We start from the raw sequence: 26,012 nt of genomic DNA, 5'->3' as shown, positions 1-26,012 counted from the left end.
TGAAAGAAATAAATGTGTAGAAGGTTTCAAAGTGTCTGCTGGTTCCAAATAACAGTTTTTATTAAGCTATACTACACTATAATGTGTTGCAGGAGGACGGTGTCTTTGTGCATACGCTACAGCCAAGTCACTAATGCCAGCAATATGGACACAATTCTAAACACTTATCAAAACCTTGACGGCAAAAGTTATGAGAAACTAGGGCAAAGCATGTCCTACATTAGATGCTCTTTTTGTTCTTTCCAACTCCCTTCCTGTTTTTAGGTTCCAGCAATACAAGGTTTCAAGCGTTATAACAAATGAGACGAAAATATTTCAAATACATATATTTGCATGACTGCAAGAATTTTAGCCACACAATAAGACTGGCGCAGGAGGAATTTCACTTTTGGAGCATAACATTTACAGAAGCTAAGCAGCCATGTAATAATGTAGAGCAGAAAGACCGATCTATTGGTCAGTGCAGATCTGTCTATACTGGTTCTGGTTAACACCATGTGATTATTATCACCACGTAAGAGTAAATGTATACATGAAAACAAGCGTTTACACCTTGCTAACATGTACTTCCCAACTGTCCTGCTTATGGCGGGACAGTCCCATTTTGTTTCGTGGCCTGTCCTGCCACCCCATCCGTGGATCGCAGTGTGGAGTAATGTTGGGGGAGTGGTTACGTGCTGTATTTAGCAGCAGCTGGTGAATAGATGCTGTACGTATGCACACAGCATCTGTTCACAGCAAAAGGGGAAGCATGGGGGCACACAGCATCTCCAAAAGTGCTGGGCACAACACCAGAGTTATAAAAACGGGGGAGGGGGGAAGGGGGGGGGGGAAAAGAGACCACACCCCTTCCCATGGTGCCATGTTCCTTTTCACATCAAAAAAGTTGGTAGTATGCTAAAAATGGTGCTGTAATAAACCATAAATTTCTATTTTACAAACAATATATGAATGTGTCAAGTGTAATCCATCCACTCCTACTCTGCAGAAAAGTTCCTCCTTCTACCAGGAGAGCAGCCCGCATCCCATCCACTTCCTAATGAATTAGACACAATAGGATTAATGTGACAAAACAGTTCATAACCAATCACGTCATCATGGCCCCATCTGTCAGCGTGTTTGCGCAAATAGAGGCATCACACAGGGCAGCGCCATGATGATGCAATTCCCCCAGGTTGTTACCTGCTACTCCTTCTTCAGGAAATCTTCAACAGGGGACAGAAAAAAGGTTAGTATGGTATCCTGAAACAGCTTACTACTTCTGTAAACAGAATTAAGGTATAGAGGGCCTGATTCAGAGGTTGGCACATGTCCTGCGCCGCATGCAGAATGGGCACTGCTTTGTTGCCTGTAGTTCCCCTCTGCCGCTGCCCTATTGATAGGCAGCGGCATTGAGGGGGTAGGGAGGAGGCAGAGAAAGGGCTGCTGGGTGATGTTGGTTCCCAGTTTGTGTCGTTGATCGCAGTTACATGCCGGAGGTGTCTCTTCTGCTACGTCGTCTCCTGCATCCCCCTCCTGGAGATCGGACGTAAAAGCAAAGCTACTTGCAAGCAGCACTGCATTTTCCTCCATCTGTGAATCAGGCCAAGAGTCAGCTACAGTACTTAACAACTTTAACTGTGACTGGTGCAAACATATTTTCTTGGCCCACATTTCCCCTTTAACATTTCGGTGATATCTGACGTAAATGTAAACTAAAACACACAGCAATCACATGGTGTTTGACAGCATTATCACACAAGAAACGCCTATGCTGGCTTACACCTACAAGCCTAGCCCATAAAATAGGACCTTGATCTTTAAGTGTTTACTGTGTACAGTAAAGTCAATAATCAATGAAGATATATTTATAGCACCAAGTTTCAGCTACAGAAAAGTCAAGATACTGGCTATAAGTCGAACCCATTATATCTGTGTGACTAACATGGAAATGGGATCCGGTCTGAAGATCGACAGTGTCTAGGTCGACAATGTTTAGGTCGACCACTATAGGTCGACAGTCACTAGGTCGACATGGATGGAAGGTCGACAGGGTTTCTAGGTCGACATGTGCTAGGTCGACAGGTCTAAAGGTCGACATGAGTTTTTTACATTTTTTTTTTTTTTTTTTTTCATACTTAACGATCCACGTGGAGTACGATTGGAACGGTAAAGTGTGCCGAGCGAAGCGGTAGCGGAGCGAAGGCACCATGCCCGAAGCATGGCGAGCGAAGCGAGCCATGCGAGGGGACACGGTGCACTAATTTGGGATCCCGGTCACTCTACGAAGAAAACGACACCAAAATTTCCCCCCCCCCCTCATGTCGACCTTTAGACCTGTCGACCTAGCACATGTCGACCTAGAAACCATGTCGACCTTCCATCCATGTCGGCCTAGTGACTGTCGACCTATAGTGGTCGACCTAAACATTGTCGACCTAGATACTGTCGATAAAACGAACCACACCCCATGGAAATATTGGCAAGCAAAATTAAGATAAAAATGTTTTAAGCTACAGGTACAAACTTGACATTAGTAAGACTGTCAGCTTATATATTCAGTTATATTTATCTGCAGCTCTGGTTCTCTGCCAAAATACAGTAGGAGTACAGTATGTCAGCAATAAGTACTGAAAACATCTGCTCTTAGGATGCCTTTTAAACAAGCTGTGTTTATATCAGTTAAGAAGTGATTTTACTAGAGTTGTAGAACTACAAGTCCCAACATGCCCTGCCAGTAAGGGTCTCTTTGCTAGAGAGCAACAGGTTGTCTAATTATGGTAAATTTGCACTAGAGGCCTTAGATACTGGTTCTATAAAATAGGTAAATCCCTTTTGAGGAAATAAAAAACCTTCAGTGTGACAGTGGCCAATTCAGAATGGCTGCAGAAGTGCCAATTGGATAACTCAAGTAGATCAGTGACCCCATAGGCATGCATGCACACCTCCTCTACTACTACTCTGTATTATACGACTTTCTGAATGAGGCTCCTTTGTATACAGTATAGCAGTCACTAAGATGGTACGGTATGGTAGAATGTATGTTGCTCTCCACATAACTGACTGCAAATATGCCATAATTATCTTAAAAAGATTTAAAGATAATTATGGCATATTTGCAATCAGTTATGTGGATGTTTTATGTAAAGTATCAAGTTAAGCTGTTATTTACTGTTTTGGGAAACAAGTACTAGTTGTTCCCTGATCCTCTGTTGATAGCCTATGTTTTTATGGTGACAGGCACTGGGTATGACGTCGTCGGCCAGCGCCGACCAGTGTGACCCACGGGAAGCAGTGGCGGGAATCAGTGGTGATCGGAGTACATTAAGCTGAGTTGATTTCATGTACAGTTTGTCCTGCTGAAAATGCAGTAAGCATTGAAACGCTGACATGGCATAAAACTGGTTGTTTGTTCTTGAGTGCCACTGCCACCGAATGGAGCTATTTTATATATATATACATATATATATATATATATATATATATATATATATACACACACTGTTCAAAAAAGTAAAGGGAACACTAAAATAACACATCCTAGATCTGAATGAATGAGCCACAGCTCGCATTGATGTGCCATCCTGGATGAGCTGCACTACCTGAGCACTTATGTGGGTTGTAGGGAGGTCATACAGGCACGTGGAAGCCACACACACTACTGAGCCTCATTTTGACTTGTTTTAAGGACATTACATCAAAATTGGATCAGCCTGTAGTGTGTTTTTCCACTTTAATATTGAGGGTGACTCCAAATCCAGACCTCCATGGGTTAATAAATTTGATTTCCATTGATAATTTTTGTGTGATTTTGTTGTCAGCACATTCAACTATGTAAAGAACAAAGTATTTAATAAGAATATTTCATTCATTCAGATCTAGGATGTGTTATTTTAGTGTTCCCTTTATTTTTTGAGCAGTGTATATATATATATATATATATATATATACTGATGTAACCAATTTATAGGGTTGCACATTAACTCTTTAATTGATTGCATATTTTAGCACAAACAAATCAGAGGTTGATATTCTAAGAGTCGCAAATATGTTTTTCGGTTCCCATAGCCCCACTAGAGGAGTCATCTATGTCAACATGAGTGTAAATTATAGTACCAGGTAAGTTTGTAAGGTAGAGATGGGGTGAGTTTACTCTGGATAGGGAGTACATTTACCAGAATGGCAGGTGCCATTTTAATGAAACAAGAACCTGGGGTGTTTCCATCCCTGAAATTCAAGCACTCATTACCTGTTACTGTAAGCCAGATAGCAATGTGTATTGGACGGCACCTGCTGAATAGAAGGACTGGTTCCGGGAGAATACAAATTTGCATGGTGGGTAGGAGATAGAGTTGAAAGCAGAGACTAGACTTTCCAGCTCATCGACATCCATTGGGATGGGAGTTGAGATGCATCAGCTTATTAGACAGGATCCATAGCTACAAACACTCAGTGTAGATCCTCCCAGTAGCAGTAGACTGAATGTCAAGGGTAGATTTCTGGAGCTCAGCACTGAAATATATGTGCTCCTCCTGCTCTACAAAAGCTCAACACAGCAGATTTGCTCAAGTAATAGTTGGGTGATAATCCCGAAGTGAACAAGACAAGATATAAACTAAAGTCTGGTTCACTGACTGGAATGTTTTCTGAGCGGCTAAGAATAAATTCAATAGTGGTACACTCCTTACATGTTTACAGGATCCTTCCATCCTTTGTAACTGAAGACACAGCTGGTAGTATGTACTGTACAGGAGGATCTCACTGCTTTATTTGTGAAATTGTCTCATTGTGATATTAAAGTTCTAGTATGTAGGGACTATAATAAATCAGTAGTTACATTAGGGGAGAAAGTAAGCACACGGAGCACACAGAGAGCACCAGGATTGCTGAGGATTTCAGCCACCAGTCTCAGTCACCCTTCTATGGGGGTAATTCCGAGTTGATCGCAGCAGGAACTTTGTTAGCAGTTGGGCAAAACCATGTGCACTGCAGGGGGGGGGGGGGGGGCAGATATAACATGTGCAGTGAGAGTTAGATTTGGGTGGGGTGTATTTAAACTGAAATATAAATTGCAGTGTAAAAATAAAGCAGCCAGTATTTACCCTCAGAATTACCCCCCATGTGCACTGCAGGGGAGGCAGATATAACATGTGCTAAGAGAGTCAGATTTGGGTGGGTTATTTTGTTTCTGTGCAGGGTACATACTGGCTGCTTTATTTTACACTGCAATTTAGATTTCAGTTTGAACACATTCCACCCGAATCTAACTCTCTCTGCACATGTTATATCTCCCCCCCCACCCCCCCTGCAGTGCACATGGTTTTGCCCAACTGCTAACAAAGTTCCTGCTATGATCACCTCAGAATTACCCCCTATGAACACTGGATTGTGTGTCATTCTTTACAGAATTCCAGCTCCAGCTTTTATCTCTTTAATGTTCACACACTATAGCCTCATCCTCGAGTCAGGACCGATGCCAAATGCCTAACTTAATAGTACAACTGAACTGTAGGATAAGGTCAGCGTTATAAAGACAACTGGTGGGAATTTGGTCCATTAGCTTGTAATTTGGCATGTAAGCTCTGTCTATAACACTGTGAAAGAGGAACATGCATTTCAGTCCGATGCAACAAGTCTGTTCTACAGCATCCAAAGAATAGCACAGAAATGCTGACCTCGGAGGAGGCCCCCTTTCCTCAAGCACTTTACAAAATATCCTGCTAAGAAAACATTACAGAACTGAATAAGTATCTTGTCAAACTTAAAACTAAGCAATGGAGTATTTCCACTGTGCCCAATAATGAACACAGCTAAGGAGGCACCTTTCAGCAGTGGGCAAAATAACCGAGAATTCAGGAGCCAGGTAATCACATCTAGAAGCCATGGAAGATGTTTATCCACTGACTGCATTAGAAATCACTTCCAGAATTAGGTGCCTGTATTAACTTTCTAGTCGCAATAGATCCTGTCATACAGTATGTACATTGCACAAACATGATGAGCATATGCTTCATCCTACAATTACCATGAGAAGCATGATATGAGTCATGGCACCACGAGCCCCTCCCCCTTACTGACCACCTGAGCCTCCCGGAAAGGAACCACTGTATGATCTATAATGTCTGAAGAAAAATGAAAGACAAAAAAACACAATAAAATATATCCTGAGAACAACCTCTATCCTAGCCGATAATCTCAATACAAACTGAATAAATTCTGTTCTGTTCTTGTCCTTTTCTTCCATTTTTTTAGGATGAAAACTGTTAAAAAATCATTGACATATTCTATAGTGGTTTACAGAGAATACCTTATCATCTCCATCATTTCCTGCCTCTGTAGCTTACAATCTATATGTCTTAACCTATCGATACACACAAAGAGGTAAGTTTTGTCAGAGACTAATCATCCTGACATTATGTCTTTGAAGTGTGGGATGACACTGGAGGAAATCTGCAGAAAAATGGAGAACATACAAACTCCACAGTGATAGTGCCATGGTTGGAAATTAACCTATAACTCTGCACGGTAAGGCAGTAATGCTATACACTGTGCCACCATGCTGTCCAGCATAGAGTTTATGAAAAATGTCTATAATTCATTTATTTTCTTATTTTTATATCCATCAAAGTTCTACCTTTAATAGTACTACATAATTTATGGGGGAAAAAAAATAATAATAAAAATCTGAAATACACAGATCAGTTTACAAAATGTAGAAGTTCAAAATGTTCTAGAACATCATCTGAAAACAAACACAGGGGTTTTGGGAAGCAGCTACAGAAAGAAACTGTGTACAACTTTCCCAATTACAAGCAGTTGATGGCAACTTGTTCTCAATATACCAAACACAACAGTCCTGAAAAGCAGCAGCCAAGGGAATTTCATGGACTTTAAAGAATGCATAATGACAGCGGCACATTGTACAAGAAGGCCACTACAAACACACATGGCTGGGAATCGCCAACTGTTTAAAACACTTTCCCTGTTTTAAAAGAGGGGACAGATTCCAAGGAGCAGCCTGGAAGAGATGAGGAATTCTGACTGCATTTAAACATATACAAAGATGTCTTTGTTCCAAAATATATTGATGACTACTCCATTCAAGACCCCGACAAATGCAAGAGGGACAAGTTTTACCAAACCCTTTTATAGTGCAGTACATATTTCCTAACATATCTGCATTCCTCTGGTACACAGTAATATATTTAAAAAAAAACTACTAATTTTAACCAAGAAATTACGAATTTCCAGATATAATTTTGTTATTCGTCCGTCTGTATCTGAAATTATGCGAAAAGGCTCCAAGAGATTGCCTGTATTCCAAGCACGAGTCACAACAAACAGGAGAGAATAATAACAGGCAGCCTCTTGGAATATTCTGGTTTATAAAAGGCAATACACAATCTCACGGAGAAGTGAATGTAGTTTAATAAAACATCATGGGGGGTAATTCCAAGTTGATCGCAGCAGGAACTTTGTTAGCAGTTGGGCAAAACCATGTGCACTGCAGGGGAGGCAGATATAACATGTGCAGAGAGAATTAGATGTGGGTGGGTTATTTTGTTTCTGTGCAGGGTAAATACTGGCTGCTTTATTTTTACACTGCAATTTAGATTGCAGATTGAACTCACCACACCCAAATCTAACTCTCTCTGCACATGTTATATCTGCCCCCCCCCCCCCCCCCGCAGTGCACATGGGCCCTCATTCCGAGTTGTTCGCTCGCAAGCTGCTTTTAGCAGCATTGCACACACTAAGCCGCCGCCTACTGGGAGTGGATCTTAGCTTAGCAGAATTGCGAACGAAAGATTCTCAAAATTGCGAATAGAAATTTCTAAGCAGTTTCTGAGTAGCTCGACACTTACCGTATATACTCGAGTATAAGTCGACCCGAATATAAGCCGAGGCACCTACTTTTCCCCAAAAAAACTGGGAAAACTTATTGACTCGAGTATAAGCCTAGGGTGGGAAATGCAGCTCTAGCCGTACACAGCCCTCATACGGCCAGATATGCCCCCCAGTGCCAGATATACCCCCACAGTGCTAAATATGCCCCCATGGTGCTAGATATTTGCCCTCATAGTGCCAGATATGCCCCCACATTGCCAGATACACATATTCCCCCACAGTGCCACATATGCCCTCATACTGCCAGATAATCCCCCACAGTGTCAGATATGCCCCCACAGTGCCAGATATGCCCTCATACTGCCAGATAATCCCCCACAGTGCCAGATATGCCTTCATAGTGCCAGATATGCCCCCACAGTGCCGCATATGCCCTCATACTGTCAGATAATCCCCCACAGTGCCACATATGCCCTCATACTGCCAGATAATCCCCCACAGTGCCACATATGCCCTCATACTGCCAGATAATCCCCCACAGTGCCACATATGCCCTCATACTGCCAGATATGCCCCCACAGTGCTACATATGCCCCCACAGTGCCAGATACCGTATGCCCTCATAGTGCCAGATATGCCCAGCCCCCAACTACCCCACGACAACCCCCCCCCCCCACTGACACACCCGCGCTCCAGCCCGTAGCCCGTCTCTACTCACCATCAATGATGACGGGGCACGGGAGTACAGGCAGCGGCAGGCGGTGCGGGCAGCGGTGGCCCGCCTTGGGACGGAACGCAGCGGCTGAGGCGGGCGGCTGAGGAGGCGGTCAGCGCGGCGGTGCTTTAGCGAGCATGGAGAGGGAGAAGGATGGCTGCAGCAGCGTCACTGGTGGATGCACCAATTACAGTGCGCTGCTGCGGCTCCCGAGTCCCCCTCCCTCCCTCCTCCTCCTCCTCCTCAAATGGCTTCTCCCTGCGCTCTGCTCCTGCACATGACTCCCGGGAGCATCACTCGAGTATAAGCCGAGGGGGAGCTTTTTCAGCACAAAAAATGTGCTGAAAAACTCGGCTTATACTCGAGTATATACGGTACTCTGCAACTGCGATCAGTTTAGTCAGTTTCGTTCCTGGTTCGCCCAGACACTCCCCCATTTCTTCAGCCACTCCCGCGTTTTTCCCAGAAACGGCAGCGTTTTTTCACACACTCCCATAAAATGCCCAGTTTCCGCCCAGAAACACCCACTTCCTGTCAATCACACAACGATCACCAGAACGAAGAAAAAAACCTCGTAATGCCGTGAGTAAAATACCAAACTTCTTAGCAAATTTACTTGGCGCAGCCGCAGTGCGAACATTGCGCATGCGCAGTTTGCGGAAAATCGCTGCGATGCGATGAAAAATAACGAGCGAACAACTCGGAATGAGGGCCATGGTTTTGCCCAACTGCTAAAAACTTTCCTGCTGCGATCAACTTGGAATTACCTCCCATGTTCTTTGTTTGTAGGGTGTCTTTGCATCTATAGTTGTACTTGTTTGACACTGCCAGTATTTGGGATGCTAACACGCTCTTTAATACCCATGGTTACTTCTAACTGTCCAGAATTAAGCTAATACAGTGTCTTGCTAAAGTATTCACCCCCTTTGGCTTTTTACCTATTTTGTTACATTACAACCTGTAATTTTTATTTCTTTTTTATCTGAATTTTATATGATGGATCTGTACAAAACAGTTTAAATTGGTGAAGTGAAATGAGAAAAAGTTATATAAAAAATAGGATTTTAATACCTACCGGTAAATCCTTTTCTCCTAGTCCGTAGAGGATGCTGGGGACTCCAAAAGGGCCATGAGGTATAGACGGGATCCGCAGGAGACATGGGCAGTTTAAGACTTTAAATGGGTGTGAACTGGCTCCTCCCTCTATGCCCCTCCTCCAGACCTCAGTTATAGGAACTGTGCCCAGGGAGACGGACATTTCGAGGAAAAGGATTTTTTTGTTAAACCAAGGGTGAGATACACATCAGCTCACACCACAACACACCGTACAACATGGCTATTAACTAACAGCAGTTAACGGCATGAACCAAAATCAGCAACAGGCTCATCTTAACCGAAACACAACCGTCGTGTAACCTAAGCAACAACTTCAAACAAGTACTGCAGCCAGAGTCCACACTGGGACGGGCGCCCAGCATCCTCTACGGACTAAGAGAAAAGGATTTACCAGTAGGTATTAAAATCCTATTTTCTCAAACGTCCTAGAGGATGCTGGGGACTCCAAAAGGACCATGGGGTTTATACCAAAGCTCCAGACCGGGCGGGAGAGTGCGGACGCCTCTGCAGCACCGATTGAGCAAACATGAGGTCCTCATCAGCCAGGGTATCAAACTTGTAGAACTTAGCAAAAGTGTTTGAACCCGACCAAGTAGCTGCTCGGCAAAGTTGAACTGCCGAGACTCCTCGGGCAGCCGCCCAAGATGAGCCCACCTTCCTAGTAGAATGAGCCTTTACCGAATGTGGTAACGGCAATCCAGCCATAGAATGAGCATGCCGAATCGTATCACAGATCCAGCGTGCAATAGTCTGTTTAGAAGCAGGAGCCCCAATTTTGTTGGGAGCATACAGGATGAACAGAGCCTCTGTTTTCCTAATACGAGCCGTTCTGGCTACATACATTTTCAAAGCCCTTACTACATCGAGAGACTTTGAATCAGCCAAGGCTTCAGTAGTCACAGGCACCACAATAGGTTGGTTCATGTGAAACGAAGAAACCACCTTTGGCAGAAATTGTTGACGAGTTCTCAATTCCGCTCTATCCTCATGGAAGATCAAATAGGGGCTCTTGTGAGACAAAGCCGCTAATTCCGACACCCGCCTTGCGGACGCCAAGGCTAAAAGCATGACGACTTTCCAAGTGAGAAATTTTAACTCAACCTTTCGTAAAGGTTCAAACCAGTGTGACATAAGAAACTGCAACACCACGTTAAGATCCCATGGTGCCACCGGGGGCACAAAAGGAGGTTGGATGTGCAGCACTCCCTTCACGAAAGTCTGAACCTCTTTTTGAAAGAAAATTGATAAGGCCGAAATCTGCACTTTAATGGAACCCAACTTTAGGCCCGCATCCACACCTGCTTGCAAAAAATGGAGGAAACGACCCAGCTGAAATTCTTCCGTAGGAGCCTTCTTGGATTCACACCAAGACACATATTTTCTCCAAATACGGTAATAATGCTTCGCCGTTACTTCCTTTCAAGCTTTAAGTAGAGTGGGGATGACTTCACCGGGAATACCCTTCCGAGCTAGGATTTGGCGTTCCACCGCCACGCCGTCAAACGCAACCGCAGTAAGTCTTGGAACATGCACGGCCCTTGCTGTAATAGGTCCTCTCTCAGAGGAAGAGGCCAGGGATCTCCTATGAGTAATTCCTGAAGATCCGGATACCAGGCCCTCCGTGGCCAATCTGGAACAATGAGTGTCGCCTGAACCCTTGTTCTTCTTATGATCCTTATCACCTTTGGAATGAGTGGAAGCGGAGGGAACACATATACCGACTGAAAAACCCACGGTGACACCAGGGCGTCCACTGCACTGGCTTGAGGGTCCCTCGACCTGGAACAATACCTCTGAATACCTCTGAAGATTCCTGTTGAGCCAAGACGCCATTATGTCTATTTGAGGAATTCCCCAACGACTTGTCACTTCTGCAAAGACCTCTTGATGCAGACCCCACTCTCCTGGATGAAGATCGTGTCTGCTGAGGAAGTCTGCTTCCCAGTTGTCCACGCCCGGAATGAAGACTGCTGCCAGAGCGCTTGCATGTTTTTCCGCCCAGCTGAGAACTTTTGTGGCATCCGCCATTGCTGCTCTGCTCTTTGTTCCACCCTGGTGGTTTATGTACGCCACTGCTGTAATGTTGTCCGACTGAACCAGGACAGGCAGACCGCGAAGAAGATGTTCCGCTTGTAGAAGGCCGTTGTAGATGGCTCTTAATTCTAGAACATTTATGTGCAGACAAGCTTCCTGGCTTGACCATCTTCCCTGGAAATTTTCCCCCTGTGTGACTGCTCCCCAGCCTCGGAGACTTGCATCCGTAGTCACCAGGGCCCAGTACTGGATCCCAAACCTGCGCCCCTCCAGGAGGTGAGAACTTTGGAGCCACCACAGGAGAGATACTCTGGTCCTGGGGGATAGGCTTATTTTCCGGTGCATGTGCAGGTGAGACCCGGACCACTTGCCCAACAGGTCCCACTGAAACACCCTGGCATGGAATCTGCCAAACGGAATGGCTTCGTATGCTGCCACCATCTTTCCCAGCACCCGCGTGCATTGATGAATCGACACTTTTGCTGGTTTCAGAATCTCCTTGATCATGTTCTGGATTTCCAGAGCTTTTTCTACTGGGAGAAACACTCTCTGCCGTTCCGTGTCTAGGATCATGCCCAAGAATGACAGCCGTGTTGTCGGAGCCAACTGTGACTTTGGCAAATTTAGGAGCCAACCATGTTGTTGCAGGACTGTCAGGGAGAGCGCAACGTTTCTTAGTAACCGCTCCTTTGATCTCGCCTTTATCAGGAGATCGTCCAAGTACGGGATAATTGTGACACCCTGCTTGCGCAGGATCACCATCATTTCCGCCAGTACTTTGGTGAAAACCCTCGGAGCCGTGGAAAGACCAAACGGCAACGTCTGAAACTGGTAATGACAATCCTGAACAGCAAACCTCAGGAAAGCTTGATGTGGAGGATATATTGAGACATGCAAGTAGGCATCTTTTATGTCGACTGACGCCATAAAATCCCCCCCTTCCAGACTGGAGATTACTGCACGGAGAGATTCCATCTTGAATTTGAATTTCTTTAGAAAGAAATTGAGGGATTTTAGGTTCAGAATCGGTCTGACCGAGCCATCCGGCTTCGGGACCACGAACAGGCTTGAATGAAAACCTTCTCCCCGTTGTGACGGGGAAACCGTGACAATAACTTGCTGTAGACACAGCTTTTGTATCGTAGCGCATACTACCTCCCTTTCCGGAAGATAAGCTGGTAAGTCCGATTTGAAAAATCGGTAAGGGGGCACGTCTTGAAACTCCAGTTTGTATCCCTGGACCACTATTTCTAGCACCCAAGGATCCAGGGCCGAATGAGCCCAAACCTGACTGAAGTGTTGAAGACGTGCCCCCACCGGTGCGGACTCCAGCAGTGGAGCCCCAGCGTCATGCGGTGGATTTGGCAGCGGCCGAGGAGGACTTCTGCTCTTGGGAGCTTGCCACAGCCGGCAACTTTTTTTTTTCTCTTCCCCTACCCCTAGCAGCAAGGAAGGAGGACCCTCGTCCTTTTTTGAATTTATGAGACCGAAAGGACTGCATCTGATAAAGAGGCGCTTTATTTTGTTGCGCAGGGACATACGGTAGAAAAGATGACTTACCCGCGGTAGCTGTAGATACCAAGTCCACGAGGTTCTCACCAAACAAAACCCCACCTTTATATAGCAGAGCCTCCATAGCCCTCTTAGAGTCTGCATCACCATTCCATTGATCAGTCCATAACGCTCTCCTAGCCGAGATTGCCATGGCATTGGCCCTTGATCCCAAGAGACCAATATCTCTCGCAGCCTCCCTTAGATAGACTGCAGCGTCCCTGATATGACCCAGTGTCAAAAGAATGCTATCCCTATCCAGGGTGTCCAAGTCAGATGACAAGTTATCTGCCCACTTATTAATTGCACTACTCACCCATGCCGATGCTACGGCAGGTCTGAGCAGCGTACCCATAGTGGCGTAAATAGATTTCAAAGTAGTTTCCTGCTTACGATCCGCAGGATCCTTTAGGGCCGCTGTGTGAGGGGACGGAAGCGTCACCTTCTTAGACAGCCGTGCTAGAGCCTTGTCCACATTGGGTGTGGATTCCCACTTATTCCTATCCTCAGAGGGGAACGGGTATGCCATAATAATTCTCTTGGGAATCAGCAACTTTTTGTCAGGATTTTCCCAAGCCCTTTCAAAAAGAGTGCTCAGTTCATGAGAGGGAGGAAACGTTACCGGAGGTTTCTTTCCTTTAAACATAGACCCTTGTCTCAGGAACAGCAGGGTCTTCCGTGATATGTAACACTTCTTTTATTGCCACAATCATGTACTGAATGCTCTTAGCCAGTTTAGGATTCAACCTGGCATCACCATAGTCGACACTGGAATCCGAATCCGTGTCGGTATCTGTGTCTGCTATCTGGGTAAACGTCCGTTTCTGTGACCCTGAGGAAGACTGCGTTTCGGATAAAGCATCTTCCATGGATTGTCTCCATGTTTGGTTCTGAGCCTCAGATTTATCCAATCTCTTATTTAATAAAGCCACATTTGTATTCAAGGCACTCAACATATTTACCCAATCAGCAGTCGGCGGTGCAGACAGATTCACTCCCCCACACTGTGCTGTCCCCACACCAGCCTCCTCCTGGGAAGAGCCTTCCGCCTCAGACATTTCGACACTCGTACCGACACCACTTCCATACCGGCTACAGGGGACAGACCCACAATAAGGCCTATCAGAGAAAACACAGAGGGAGTTTACCAGCTCACACCCAGCGCCCAACCCGGGCTGAAAGTATATAATAATGCCCCAGACCTGTCAGCGCTGTTTAAAATAATAATAATCAACACCAAATTTTGCAGTACCCCCCCCCCGTTTAACACCCTGTTACTTGTGACAGAAGTGTAGGAGGCCAGGACCAGTGTCTCTGCAGCTCACAGTGGAGAGAAAATGGTGCTGAGTAGAGCTGGAAGGACCAAGCCCCGCCCCCTTCATAGCGCTTATGTCCCGCTACTTTTTTTAAAATACTGGCTGGGGTCTGTATACAGTGCCTAAGCACTGTCTACTACTTTTGCCAGGCTGAATGTGAGGTATTATTGCTGCCCAGGGCGCCCCCCTGCACCCTGCACCCATGTAGTGCCACTAGTGTGTGGGAGCAATGGCGCGCAGTGCGACCGCTGCGCGGTACCTCCGAGACTGAAGTCTTCTGCCGTCTGTAATGAAGTCTTCTTTGCTTCGGTTACTCACCCGGCTTCTTTCTTCTGGCTCTGTGAGGGGGACGACAGCGCGGCTCCGGGAACGAGCAGCAAGGCTATACCAAGTGATCAGACCCTTTGGCGCTAATGGTGTCCAGTAGCCTAAGAAGCAGAGCCTTTAACTCACAGAAGTAGGTCTGCTTCTCTCCCCTCAGTCCCACGAAGCAGGGAGCCTGTTGCCAGCAGTGCTCCCTGAAAACAATAAACCTAAAAAAGTATTTTTTCAGAGAAACTCAGGAGAGCTCCCATGGTGTGTGTCCAGTCTCTCTGGGCACAGAATCTAACTGAGGTCTGGAGGAGGGGCATAGAGGGAGGAGCCAGTTCACACCCATTTAAAGTGTTAAAGTGCCCATGTCTCCTGTGGATCCCATCTATACCCCATGGTCTTTTTGGAGTCCCCAGCATCCTCAGGGACAAAGTTGTTGAGAAGTACAAGTCAGGGATGGGTTACAAAAAAACATCCAAATCTTTGATGATCCCCCGGAGCACCAGCAAATCCATCATCTTCAACTGGAAAGTACATTTCCACAACAAACCTGCCAAAAGGGGTCCGGCCACCAAAACTCACAGACCGAGCAAGGAGGGCATTAATCAGAGAGGCAGCACAGAGACCAAAGGTAACGCTGAAGGAGCTGCAAAGTTCCACACCAGAGATTGGTGTATCTGCGCATGTGACCACAATAAGCCGTACCTCCATAGAGTTGGGCTTTATAGAAGAGTGGCCAAAAAAAAGCCATTACTTAGTTTAAAAAATAAGAAGGCACGTTTTGAGTTTGTCAAAAGGCATGTGGATGACACTCCAAATATATGGAGGAAGGTGCTCTGGTCAGATGAGACTAAAATTGTACTTTTTGGCCACCAAGGAAAACGCATAAGTCTGGCGCAAACCCAACACATCCCATCACCTCAAGAACACCATCCCCAAGTGAAACATGGTGGTGGCAGCATCATGCTGTGGGGATGTTTTTCAGCAGCAGGGACTGGGAAACTAAGAGAAATAGGGTACTGGCGGCGGCTGTTAATTCAAATAATAAAGGGACAATTTCACAATTATCACAATACAATTTATTACGCATTCATAAAATGAGGGTTTCTGCTCCTCAATTGATAAGAAAATACTATAAAACATTTAGTATCATAAATAAATATACCACTAGTTTTCCCCTCCGTGATTATTATATGCTACAAACTCTGGCTAGGACTCAGTTCCACATATGCTCACAAGTTCATCTGAAGGTAAGTGTTACCAGATCCTTCAGGAATAGTCCTCTAGGTATCTCAATTGAAGCGGAGATCCAAGTTGCAATCGGGGGTAGACCCGGATCCACATGTACTTGTGTTGGAATTGATTCAGTGGATGCAAAAAAGTCCATAACTATTGCCAGTGGTGTGGACAGGAGGGTTCAACGCTTGTGGTCCTGCAGAATAAAGCTCAACGCGTTTCGCTGGTCCGGTAACTGCAAGCTTCCTCAGGAGCTCCTGAGGAAGCTGGCAGTTACTGGACAAGTGAAACGCGTTGAGCTTGTGAGCATATATACAGGGATATTCTTGAGCAAAACCTGTTTCAGTGTGCCTATGCTTTGAGACTGGGAAGGAGGTTCACCTTCAGGACAATGACCCGAAGCATACAGCTAAAGCAACACTCGAGTGGTTTAAGGGGAAACATTTAAATGTGTTGGAATGGCCTAGTCAAAGCCCAGATCTCAATCCAATTGAGAATCTGTGGTCAGACTTGAACATGCGGAAACCATCCAACATGAAGAAGCTGGAACAGTTTTGTCTTGAGGAATGGGCAAAATCCCAGTGGCAAGATGTGGCAAGCTCATAGTGACTTATCCAAAGCGACTTGCAGCTGTAATTGCCGTAAAAGGTGGCTCTACAAAATACTGACTTTAGGGGGGTGAATAGTTATACACGCTGAAGTTTTCTGTTATTTTGTCCTATTTGTTTTTGGCTTCACAGTAAAAAAAAAATCTTCAAAGTTGTAGGCATGTTCTGTGAATGAAATGATGCAAACCTTCAAACAATCCATTTTAATTCCAGGTTGTGAGGTAACAAAACATGAAAAATGCAATAGGGGGTGAATACTTTAGCAAGGCACTGTGTCTACAGTAAGTCTTAACTTAATACTATAACCCAAATCTTAATTTTGGTCCTCTGAGAATTCAATTTGCAGAGTTTTATTTGTCCTCCCAATAATGTCACATACTATTTAAAGTCCTTCCCACTCTCACAGACCATAGTGGATCAGTATTTCAAATATTTGTGGTGTTATGCTTAAACCCCAAATCATTTGTGAACTGGGGGGTTATTTAGTAAGGATTGCAGATTCTGCTTTTTAGCAGACTCTGCAATCCTTTCTATCGCATGCTGGGGGCCACAGTTTGCGCTGAGCAACTTTTTTGTGTCATTTTAACTTGAGTATGCATCTTAGTCACAAAACGATGCAACAAATCGCTTCACGATGCTGCACTGATTAAACTGATAATCGACACTTGTACATCTGTGTGAGAATGAACCTGAATTTGTATACAAAATGCTACCAAGTAACTTCTGCAGCTTTTGTCACGCCAAGTTCCGTTGTGCTTCATAGGCGACTCTGTACATATTTAAATCTAAGTTATGTGCAGTTAAAGCCACAGCCCGGTGTCTCTGGTATAGATTAAGTGGTTTTTTGCTGCATCTGCAAATAAGATGCAAAAAGTCGCTATGCTACACCGCGGCTCACTCGCACCAGGCATCTCGCACTGCATGGAGTAAGGAGTCTAAGTGTATGAGGACACATCTGTAGTTGCTTTTCTTTATTTTCAATTCATTAACACAATTTGCAGATTTGTAAAATATGTCATGATTATTATTATTATTATTAGTATTATTATTATTACCACGTTATTTATATAGCACACACATATTCCGTAGCGCTTTACAGAGAATATTTTGCCCATTCGCGTCAATCCCTGCCCCAGTGGAGCTTACAATCTATATTCCCTATCACATGTACATAGACACATTTCTACCAGGGTTAATTTAGTTGGAAGCCAATTAACCTACCAGTATATTTTTGGGATTGTGGGAGGAAACCGGAGTACCCGGAGGAAACCCACTCAAGTACGGGGAGAATATACAAACTCTGCACAGACAGCGGGATCCCGTCCGCCATAATGCTGGCAACGGGCCGAGCGCTAGAAAGCTCCTTGCGAGATCCCAGCACTGTAACCACCGGGATCCCGCCTAGCAGTATTTTAACCGCTTCCCCATACAATAACATTGAGGCACCTAATAATCAGAAAATATAAATGATCTAAAAAAAGACCTACAGTAAGTCTGGTATAATACCGTGTGTGGAAATAAGAATTAGAATCAGCTTTATTGGCCAGGTATACTTGCGTATACTAGGAATGTCTTCGGTTTGCTATACAACAGCCAAGTAGGTAACAGATAAGCAGGTGGGAGGCAAGTAAAGTCACACAGATAGGTATACCGTAGGGACACAAGTTAGTTACATGTACGTCTAATAAGTCAATGTTCAGGAGTTCAGCAGGCAGACCGCTTGGGGAAAGAAACTTTTGAGGCTTCTGGTGGACCTGGCGGGGACGGCCCTGTAACGCCTGCCTGAAGGAAGCAAGTTAAACATGCTATGGCCGGGGTGTAGCTGGTCTTTTAGTATCTTCATTGCTCGCTTTTTAGCTCTGGACAGGTACAGGTCCTGGACTGAGGGAAGGTCGGCCCCGATGATCTTCTCTGCGGTTCTGACCACCTTTTGGAGCCTGGATCTGTCCCTTGCGCTGGCGGAGCTGTACCATACCAGTATCGAGGAGCACAGTACTGACTCCACAATCGCGGAGTAGAAGAGAAGCGGTAGCTTCTGTGGGATGTTGAACTTCCTTAGTTGCCTGAGGAAGAACAACCTCTGCTGCGCTTTTCCGACAGTGGCGTCAGTGTTGGACCCCCATTTAAGGTCCCAGGAGATTGTGGTCCCTAGAAACTTGAAGGAGTCCACTAGCGATACCACACTGTCAGCAATCGTTAGCGGAGGTGCACTAGCTGACTTCTTCCTGAAGTCCACTATCATCTCGACAGTTTTGAGGGGGTTGAGCGCAAGGTTGTTGTGGGTGCACCACTGGGCCAACCGGTCTACTTCCTGTCTATAGGCCGATTCGTCCCCGTCCTTGATGAAGCCGATGACGGTGGTGTCATCGGTGAATTTGATGATCTTTACTGATTGCGCCTCTGAGGTGCAGTCACTTGTGTACAGGGAGAAGAGCAGGGGTGAGAGGACACAGCCCTGAGGGGCCCCTGTACTAATGGACCGCGCTTGAGAGGTGAATTCCCCCGCTTTCTCCACCTGTGTTCTATCAGTCAGGAAGTCTAATATCCAGGAACAGGTAGCTTCTGGGACCCCTAGGCAAAGCAATTTGGGGTGGAGGATGCTGGGGACGATTGTATTGAAGGTCGAGCTGAAATCGACAAACAGGACCTTCGCGTAGGTACCGGGAATGTCTAGGTGCTGTAGAATATAGAGCAGGCCCAGGTTCACTGTATCCTCGACACACCGATTCGATCGATAGGCGAACTGTAGGGGGTCCAGTTGGGGGCCAGTCACAGTTTTCAGGCGATTCAAAACCAGACGCTCGAACGTTTTCATGACCACAACGTCAGTGCTATCAGCCTGTAGTTGTTCAGGTTCGTGATACAGGGTTTCTTGGGGACCGGGACGATAGTAGACCTTTTGAGGAAGGAAGGGACTTTCTGTAGCTCCAGCGATTTGTTGAAGATCTTGGCGAATATGGGGGCGAGCTGACCCGCACATGCTCTTAGGGCAGCTGGTGACAACCCGTCAAGACCCGGAGCTTTCCTACGTTTGGCCCTTTTGAACAATGCCTCCACCTCCGACTTGCAGTGCCTGGAGTTGGACATCGGTGTTCGGGGCATCGTAGAGGTGATTGTTTGGGTTGCAGGGGACTTCTTTTGCGAACCTGCAATAAAAGTGGTTCAGTTCATCTGCTAGGTCTTGGTGCATGGTGGTGGACTTCGATGTTTTATTGTCTAAAAAAGGGATAGCAGCTAACATAATGGAAAATGACTTATTTCATATATTTTTTGTATTTTCCTTAAATATTGATTACATTGATTCAATCAATCTTGTGTGGTACATCAGAGTATATTTTCATTAGATATAATATTTAGATTCTTGCACAGCTGTTTTTCATATTCAAATACCTAATTTCACTTTATACTGCAGGTCCAATTCATTAAATTCCAGCAGGTAGATAGGGATAAGATCTATCCCTGCTTTAACCATTTAGAAGAAAAAAACATTGCCACCTTATCTAATAGGTGATTTCCACAGAGAAACTGATATTTGTGCTGCTTAGGAGTACAATTTTAGCAATAACCAACCCGCCCTCAGAGGGCTAGATTGAGGTTTGTTAGGGCTCCAGGGCAACTAAATGATATAACAAATATCTAGTTATGTCACCTGCTAAACATAATGTGGTATAAAATGAACTGGAAGGTATTAGGTTACAGAAAATGAACTGGGGCACTGTATGTGTGAATTGGGGGTACTGTGTTGCATAATGTGTACTGGCAGCCCTATAATGAGACATAATATGAACTAGGGCACTACTATTGTTTATAACATTAACTTAGGCACTACTATGGTTCAGAAAATGCACAAGGGCACCATTACAGCGCATAAAATTAACCATTGCTGTGGAGAGGTTTCTCTCTGGAAGCATTGGGACGGAGCACCTTCAAAACGTTCTGGCTACGCCCCTCTATCAAGGACATATGCAAATGTCACATATTTTTAGGACTGCTATACCATTACATTTGATGGGTTCAATTAATTCTGAAAATTGGAAAGCAGTTCAGCTCCATTCTATTACTATGTGTAGGTGATCATTAAGGCATGAAAATGATAAACACATTTTAAATGGAGTTTATAAAAGTAGTTTTTCTCTGCTTGTTTCATGCCATTAGAAAACATACTTTATCTTCCCAAATTCCAGTTTATTACCGTAGCAGGTAATATGAATGGAAAAAGGAAAAGAATGAACAGCAGTGAAACTATAGTAATGGTAAACTCATATAATGGAAACCATTTTCACACAGGGCTCCACTGCTTGAAAAAGGAAACAGAGACAGCATTTCAAACAAATCAAGAGAAATCAGTAAATGTCACTGCAAATTTACAAGGCACTAAAATCCCTTAATATAAATCTATTTTCACCACACAGTGTTACACAATCACAAACCAGAGTTCTTGAAAACAAAAAGAAAGCATTTAAAAAGTTTATAAAAATGGGGCGAATCAGAAGAATATAACTTTGGACTGGTCTTTCTTCTCCGACGAACACCGCTTGTTTTTATGCGGTTTAAAAAGTGTAAAGAAAAATGTGTCAAAAAAGTCATAAAATTCTTTAACGAGTAGGAAAACATTACATTTCAAAGGAAACGAATTGAAAGGAGAACGCTATTTGTTAATAGTACAAAGTATTTTTAATATATCAATCATCATTAACAAGTCACCTTACAGGCAAAACATCCCCTCCTGCATTAGCTAGTATTCAGTCCTAACCTTGAAAAATAATTCTCATTCTAAAGGGGTCAAGGTTCTATGAGATTCTGAAAATGGATATCTGGTAGGAGAGGACAGAAAAACTGCAGGCAGATCGCACCGTTCCAGAATACCAGTCACAAAGCAATTAGGCTGTGTCCTAACTTGCAGAAGATTGTTCAAATTATACTCACTCAAACTCAACACTCTTACAATATATGGAATTAATATACGCACAGCTTGTGTGTTGTCGATTCTTCTAATATGGTCCTTGGAACAAGCAACACAGATCTAATATAATCTTTAGGGACAATGGGGGTCAGCCAGAGTTGATCGCTAGTTAAATTTGTTCACAGCGCAGCGATCATGCTAAAAAAATCGGCAGTGCGGCGCAATGCACACGCGCGACGTACGGGTACAACGAACGATGTCATTTTGCACAGGGTCTAGCGATGCATATCAGTAGCACTGCTTGCCGCAGAGTGATTGACATAAAGTGGGCATTTCTGGGAGGCAACTGACCGTTTTCAGGGAGTGTGCGGAAAAGCGCAGGCGTGCCAGGAAAAAAGGCAGGCGTGGCTGGGCGGGTTAGTGGCGTCAAATCCGGAACTGAACAGTCTGAAGTGATCGCAAGCACCGAGTAGGTTTTGAGCTACTCTGAAACTACACAAAAAATTTTTGTAGGAGCTCTGCGATACAACTGTTCGCACTTCTGCTAAGCTAAAATACACTCCCAGTGGGCGGCGGCATAGCGTTTGCACGGTTGCTAAAACTAGCTAGCGAGCAATCAACTCGGAATGACCCCCAATGAGAAAAATGTGCAAAGTCACACACACTACATAAAAACATAGAATTTGGCGTATAAGAACCATTTGGCCCATCCAGTCTACTGATCGGATTAAATGCTCCTCATCAGCCAAGTAGTGTGTACTCAGCTTGATTGCCTCTAACCCTGTACACACTGAGCAAGAAATAGCTCAGTGTGTAGTTTCTCCTGTGGAATCGGGAGGTTGGCTCTGCTACACATTAAGATGCAACCTCCCGATCTGACATTTGCAGGAGCGTTTTCTCCTCTTACTGAGAAAAAACCTAAGACTTCTAACCAGTGGCGACTCCTACCTGTTTTGGGTAGGGGGGGCTGCCACTACACATGCTGGGAGAGGAGGCGAGGAGATGGATTTGGCAGGCCGTTGCATGCGCAAAGCCCCAGCTTCTTTGGACTGCATTGGCTGCAGCCCAAAGAAGCCGGCTAGAGCTGATGATCAGGCAGGGAGTGGCTTCCTACTGGAAGCACGATCTCTGCTAATCGCAGCCTGGACTGGCAGTCCCAGAGGGAGGAAACACCTCCCAATGGGACTGCCTGTCCTGCGTGTGATCGGCAGGTAGCACTTCCAGTAGGAAGTCACTGCCGGTCACAGTGAAGCCAGTGCAGTCACAGACTGCAACTGGCTCAGCTGTGATCACTGAAGTGGCAGATTTTACAGGGGTAGCTGCAGTGCTGCAGCCCATAGGTAAAATCTGCCACTGCCTCAAACCTACAGTATGACTAGTTTTCACTGCAGCAGGTGGACCCCACACTTATGATTTCTATTACTAGTACGATAGCTATGACTGTTTGAAGAATGGGGTGCAGGTGGGAGGAGTGTGAAGCAAATCAATTAATTTAAATTTCATATTCAATACCACAGGATTCCGACATGTAATACACATCAGAAACACCATTGGAATGAAAGGAAAAAGCTCTGAACTGATTGTGCTCTTGTAGCAAACACATATGAAGGAGTTAAACGCATACTGTATTAACCGCATATGAAACACTTATTGGGCACATTTCCATGTGGTTTGCATTGTGGCTTTTGATGCAAATACACACCAGGGCCTAAACTGCCTTAGGGTGGACCAGAAAGCTAATAGACATAGTAATCAGTTACAAGCAAAATATAACAATTGTCTGTAATTGCAGCAGCCTTACTTTTTGCTGGCCTCGCACACATCTGTAATATTGGAGAAGAGATGGTGGTTTTCTGTCTTGGTCATGGTGGAACAGAGCTGCTTAGAGTTTTTGAACATCCGAATTAAAATTTCTAAACTGAGTAGATAGGAATGTTCCGAAGAAATCACTTCAAACATCGCCTGTGGGGGAGGAGTAAAGAAATGCTAACATTCTAACATTCTAAATGACACAAATATTAACATTCTAAATGACACAAATTTCATAGGATACAGCAAATACAAAATATACCTCTTGCCTTTTCCTTTCTTCTTGGCTAACATTCAGTGACAGACCATTTTTCCTCACCTAGGAAAAGACAGTAGATTTTATATGTTTAAGTTCCATCTACAGACACTTTCACGTTAGACATTACCTTACTTATTGTTCCAATTTATTGATTAAAGCTGGGCACTGGGTACCTTTGCAATCACTCGGCTGATCGGGTAAAATGCTCCCTATCAGCCAAGTAGTGTGTACTCATCTTGATTGCCTCTAACCCTGTACACACGCAAGAAATAGCTCAGTGTATACTTTATGGGATCGGGAGGTTGGCTGTGCTACACATTAAGATCCAACCTCCCGATCTGACATTTGCAGAACGTTTTAAGCTGTTTATCGGCTAACGCTCCTGCACACAAACCTATACAATCATCAGTCTGATCAACCGCTATGGGACGATCAGCCTGGTTATTGTATAGGTGTGTACCCAGCATAAGGCTTGAATAAAGGTAGGTAGCTATATATCACAGAGTTGCAAAAATGTATGATTTTGTGTATATGTACTATAGTGACAGAGATCAAACATCAATGCAGTATCGCTAGCAATGAAAAGTGTAACCAGGATTTACAGCAAGGCCCTTGTGTATGTTGATTTAGTTGCTGTGTGTCCACAGTCAATATGACAGCAATGTAATCTAGTTATCTGAAACCTGCAACTCTGAATATTCCATGTGTAAAACCAACTTTGCCAAGTTCTAGGTGTGAATATTCAATTAGACCTTTTGATGGAACAAGAGTTAAAAAGAGCAGAGACATAAATTCAGAATTGTGTAAAAACAATGGTTTTAATTTAAATAGCCAAAGTGGAAACCCACATAATCAAAACAAAATTTAAACTAGCAAATCAAGAGTCTACAAACCTTATAACACATAGGTAAATTATATTTATCAGTAATCCTGCAATAAAAGAGCTAATATCATGGGATGTAGTTATAACCCGGCCCCAACCCAATATCATAATTGTCAAAAATGGACATATGAAACTGCCAGGGCTGTCACTGGGATTAGTGACACCGGGTGCGCTAAACAGTTATGTTTATATTTATGCATCATGTATCTGAAAAAGTCCACTGTAAAAGGCAATTTTTAATTAAAGTCTAGTGGAAGTTTATTAGCAGAATTAGAGGCACATTTATTATCATTATTTGTACTAAAAAAATGTGAAAAAGGGTGTTTTCACTAGAGATGAGCGCCGGAAATTTTTCGGGTTTTGTGTTTTGGTTTTGGGTTCGGTTCCGCGGCCGTGTTTTGGGTTCGACCGCGTTTTGGCAAAACCTCACCGAATTTTTTTTGTCGGATTCGGGTGTGTTTTGGATTCGGGTGTTTTTTTCAAAAAACCCTAAAAAACAGCTTAAATCATAGAATTTGGGGGTCATTTTGATCCCAAAGTATTATTAACCTCAAAAACCATAATTTACACTCATTTTCAGTCTATTCTGAATACCTCACACCTCACAATATTATTTTTAGTCCTAAAATTTGCACCGAGGTCGCTGTGTGAGTAAGATAAGCGACCCTAGTGGCCGACACAAACACCGGGCCCATCTAGGAGTGGCACTGCAGTGTCACGCAGGATGTCCCTTCCAAAAAACCCTCCCCAAACAGCACATGAAGCAAAGAAAAAAAGAGGCGCAATGAGGTAGCTGACTGTGTGAGTAAGATAAGCGACCCTAGTGGCCGACACAAACACCGGGCCCATCTAGGAGTGGCACTGCAGTGTCACGCAGGATGGCCCTTCCAAAAAACTCTCCCCAAACAGCACATGACGCAAAGAAAAAAAGAGGCGCAATGAGGTAGCTGACTGTGTGAGTAAGATAAGCGACCCTAGTGGCCGACACAAACACCGGGCCCATCTAGGAGTGGCACTGCAGTGTCACGCAGGATGTCCCTTCCAAAAAACCCTCCCCAAACAGCACATGACGCAAAGAAAAAAAGAGGCGCAATGAGGTAGCTGACTGTGTGAGTAAGATAAGCGACCCTAGTGGCCGACACAAACACCGGGCCCATCTAGGAGTGGCACTGCAGTGTCACGCAGGATGTCCCTTCCAAAAAACCCTCCCCAAACAGCACATGACGCAAAGAAAAAAAGAGGCGCAATGAGGTAGCTGACTGTGTGAGTAAGATAAGCGACCCTAGTGGCCGACACAAACACCGGGCCCATCTAGGAGTGGCACTGCAGTGTCACGCAGGATGGCCCTTCCAAAAAACCCTCCCCAAACAGCACATGACGCAAAGAAAAATAAAAGAAAAAAGAGGTGCAAGATGGAATTGTCCTTGGGCCCTCCCACCCACC

At 44.6% G+C, this 26,012-nt stretch overlaps 1 protein-coding gene across 2 annotated transcripts in view; it reads right to left on the bottom strand.

Annotated features, from left to right (window-relative positions):
- The window catches only part of ARHGEF26 (Rho guanine nucleotide exchange factor 26), a 269,992-nt gene that overhangs the window by 135,182 nt on the left and 108,798 nt on the right, over window positions 1-26,012 (bottom strand). For both annotated transcript variants that reach the window (XM_063916107.1, XM_063916106.1), the window contains exons 5-6: window positions 23,690-23,746; window positions 23,420-23,580 (exon numbers count right to left, since the gene is read on the bottom strand). In XM_063916107.1, coding sequence (XP_063772177.1) covers window positions 23,420-23,580; window positions 23,690-23,746 — 218 coding nt within the window. The remainder of the gene's footprint in view (window positions 1-23,419; window positions 23,581-23,689; window positions 23,747-26,012) is intronic.

This window comes from Pseudophryne corroboree, chromosome 4 (genome assembly GCF_028390025.1).
Source record: "Pseudophryne corroboree isolate aPseCor3 chromosome 4, aPseCor3.hap2, whole genome shotgun sequence".
NCBI lineage: Eukaryota > Metazoa > Chordata > Amphibia > Anura > Myobatrachidae > Pseudophryne > Pseudophryne corroboree.
The sequence above is the reverse complement of the archived record's forward strand: the minus strand, read 5'-3'. Positions and strand labels throughout refer to the sequence as shown.